The sequence below is a fragment of the Psammomys obesus genome, unplaced genomic scaffold (assembly GCF_907164565.1).
Source record: "Psammomys obesus unplaced genomic scaffold, mPsaObe1.curated_primary_1811, whole genome shotgun sequence".
Taxonomy (NCBI): Eukaryota; Metazoa; Chordata; class Mammalia; order Rodentia; family Muridae; genus Psammomys; species Psammomys obesus.
The window spans coordinates 5,539,370-5,542,660 of NW_026585504.1; the positions used below are offsets into that span (position 1 = coordinate 5,539,370).

At 53.8% G+C, this 3,291-nt stretch overlaps 1 protein-coding gene across 5 annotated transcripts in view; it reads left to right on the forward strand.

The window, feature by feature from the left end:
* Positions 1–977: 977 nt before the first annotated feature.
* The window catches only part of Siglec1 (sialic acid binding Ig like lectin 1), an 18,503-nt gene continuing 16,189 nt past the window's right edge, over positions 978–3,291 (forward strand). For 3 of the 5 annotated variants that reach the window (XM_055610231.1, XM_055610482.1, XM_055610569.1), the window contains exons 1-4: positions 1,509–1,603; positions 1,696–1,772; positions 2,018–2,377; positions 2,618–2,914. In XM_055610231.1, the coding sequence (XP_055466206.1) occupies positions 1,724–1,772; positions 2,018–2,377; positions 2,618–2,914 (706 nt within the window). In that variant the 5' untranslated portion in view covers positions 1,509–1,603; positions 1,696–1,723. Of the gene's footprint in view, positions 1,246–1,508; positions 1,604–1,695; positions 1,773–2,017; positions 2,378–2,617; positions 2,915–3,291 lie in introns of those variants that run through there. The other 2 variants (XM_055610309.1, XM_055610394.1) reach the window with 2 other exon arrangements.

A 3,291-nucleotide genomic window follows, 5' to 3' on the forward strand; every position in this document is an offset into this window, starting at 1 on the left:
TTTATTCCCCCTGAGACAGGTCTCCTTATAGCTGAGCTGGCTAGCCCCAACAATCCCCCTGTCTCTGCTCCAACCAGGGCATGACCACATATAGAGCAGGCACTGTGGTTCTCACCCCTGAGCCAGCCCTCCCCAGCCCTCGCTGTGGTTTTGACTTTCATTTTCCGTGTGGCTTACCAGTGCCTTTTCATTTGTTTACTGGCGACAACATTTCTTCAGTGACAAGTATTTGCTCATTTCCCTAGTTGGGTTGTTTTATTTTGGAGGAGGCTATGCCATTGTCATCAGAAATTTCTACATGTAATATTTTCTCTCGTTCTTTGCCTCTCTTTTCTTCATTTCTCTCTCTGTGTGTGTGTGTGTGTGTATATATATATATATATATTTTTTTTTTTTTTTTTTTACACACCTACAAAATCAGGTCCATCTTACGGGTTTCCCCCTCTTCTTTCTTGAGACATGGTCTTCCTACTTTGCCCAGACTGGCCTCAAATGCACTATCCTCCCACCACGGCTCCCCAAATGCTAGAATCACAAGCGCACAACTCTGCCTGTTCCGGAAAGCATTGCCTGATCCAAAGCCATGGTGACGGCCACCGTGTGCCGTGCCTGTGGGATGCCCTCCTCGGCACTCTTTGGCTCAGGACTTGTTTCTCATGCGTGGCATATAATGGAAACTTGTGTTTTCGGGTGTGCATGTGTTGTGCGGGGCCTTGTGCCACCTGACACATGAACCTTGCTGCTTCTCTAGCCCGATGCTGAACTCCAAAGACCACACACTTGTCTTAATCACTGAGCTCCCTAGGCCTCCAGAAGTGGGTGGTGTTTGTGAATACCAAGAAGAAGGAAAACACAGAGACTTCTCTGCTGTGGCCACAGGGACTCGCTCCAGAAGGGAAGTTACAGATTTGTGCGGTTCCCTGAGGGCTGAGTAAGATTTCTGCAAGCCAAGTTCATTTATGATGGGTTATCTCTGGGCAGCTAGGGAGCCAGTGAGCAGATAAGCCTGGGCCTAGAATAAGTTTATTAGGCACAGAGAAAGGGGACAGCAGAGGAGGTAGGAAGTGGAGGTCTTTCAAAATCTCACAGACAATGAAGAGCCATGAGGTTTTTTGAGAGAGGAATGACTCTTCAAAGCCAGCATTTTATCAGGTGGCTGAAGGAGGATTCTGTGAGTTTGAGACTGTTCTGAACTACAGAGTTGAGAATTTTGTCTACAAACAAGCAAACAGCCTCAGCACTTTGGTAAGTTCAGTCAGGTCCATTCTGGCCTGTATCTGGTAAGGCTAGAGGCAAGAGACACAGCTCAAGTAAATCTGCTGTGCTTCCTGGATGCTCTGGAGTAATCGCTGGTTCTCCTTGGGCTCCAGGTTCTGTTGGGTTAGGTAATAGGGAGGGGCAGGGGAGAAGTATCGAAAGGGACACACTCCATCAGCCTTGAGGCTATGTCCTTAAGGGGTGGAGTCAAGGAGCACAGAAGACTTTCTTGGGCATGCCACCAAGGGAGGGCACTTTCCATCACAACTTGAGCCAGGAACACGGGCTTCTGGTTCCCTGCTGGTAGCTGGCACGTCCTTGGGAACCCTGCCTTCCTGTTGGTGAGGTAAAGCCTGCAGGCTCTGGGACTGAAGTGCCCCCAGGCTGTGTTCTGCGTGCCTCTGTGTGCCTACCCAGCCTGTCTCACTGCTCCCTCAGGTGACCCGAGCTTACCCGAGAACTGGTGATGTGTGTCCTGCTCTCGCTGCTCCTGCTGACCTCTGTCTTCTCACTAGGTAAGCTGCACAGGTCTAGTGCCTCTCACGGGGTCTGGCCCCTGGGGACCCGGCACGGCAGCCTAGAAGATGCCTAGGTCAGATGTGGCTGAGTACACCCCATCCCTGGGGCACTGAGAGGGCCTTGCTGGCGGTACACTGTAGGATTTAGACAGGATTTGGGGCCCATCTGTAGCACCCTTTCTAGGGCAGGTGACCTAGGCCTGCATCACCCTCCTCTCTGTTGCATTCCTACCCTCTTCCAGGCCAGGCCACATGGGGCGTCTCCAGTCCCAAGGATGTGCAGGGCCTGAAGGGCTCCTGCCTGCTCATCCCCTGCATCTTCAGCTTCCCCGCCAATGTACCAGTGCCTCACGGCATCACTGCCATCTGGTACTATGACTACTCGGGCAAGCGGGAGGTGGTGAGCCACTCAAGTGACCCCACGCTGGTGGTGGAGCGCTTCAGGGGCCGAGCTGAGCTTCTGGGGAACGTGGATCACAAGGAGTGCAACCTGTTTCTCAAAGACCTACAGCTGGAGGACTCTGGCTCCTACAACTTCCGCTTTGAGATCAGTGAAGGCAACCGCTGGTCAGACATCACAGGCACCTCGGTCACTGTGACAAGTGAGGAGGCTGAGAACTGGCCACTGTCAGGGGCTCCCAGGCTGCTGCTGCCTCCTAACCAGGCCTTCAGCCTCAGCACCCACTCTGGTCTTTGCCTAACACTTTCACTCTGTGACATTGGCGGGGATGGGGTGGGGAGTGATTCCCCCCAAATTCTCCTTTTCTTGAGGGCCCCCTGACCAGGTGTTCCCCTTTAGTTGGGGTTTTCAGGGCTCTGAGAATGGCTGTCTTTGTTTTCAGAGGAACCCAGCGCCCCCACTATTACCAGAGCAGGAGAGCTGCGCGAGGGTGTGGAGGTGAACTTCAACTGCTCCACGCCCTACGTGTGCCTGCAGGAGCAGAGCAGCCTGCAGTGGCGAGGCCAGGACCCCACGAGTTCTGTCACCTCCAGCACCCAGCGCCTCGAGCCCACTGGCGTCCGTCGCCAGGAGACCCTCCACACAGCCCTCTCCTGGCAGGACCACGGCCGGACCCTGACCTGCCAGCTCTCAGTGGCCACGCACAGTAGTCAGAAGGAGCTTTACCTGCAAGTGCTCCGTGAGTGTGTACCCTTGGCACTGAACTCAACTTACAAAGACAAAAACAAAAACAGCTTGTCTAGCCCCTAGGAACAGACCCTTGGCACTGTGGCGCTCAGGGCAGATGGAGAGAGATGCTGAGTTCTAACGGTCCATGCCTATAGCTCCAATCCTAGGAAGAGAGAGAGGCACATGGGTCTCTGGGGCTTGCTGGCAGGTCAGCCTCATCTACTCGGCAAGTTCCAGGCCAATGAACTACTCTGCCTGAAGAAACAGGGTGGGCGGCATCTGGGGAACAGCACCCAAGGTTGACCTCTGGCCTCCATATGCTTGTGCCTATGTGTGCATCCCTTACCCATGGCCACTATAAACACACACACACACACACACACACAC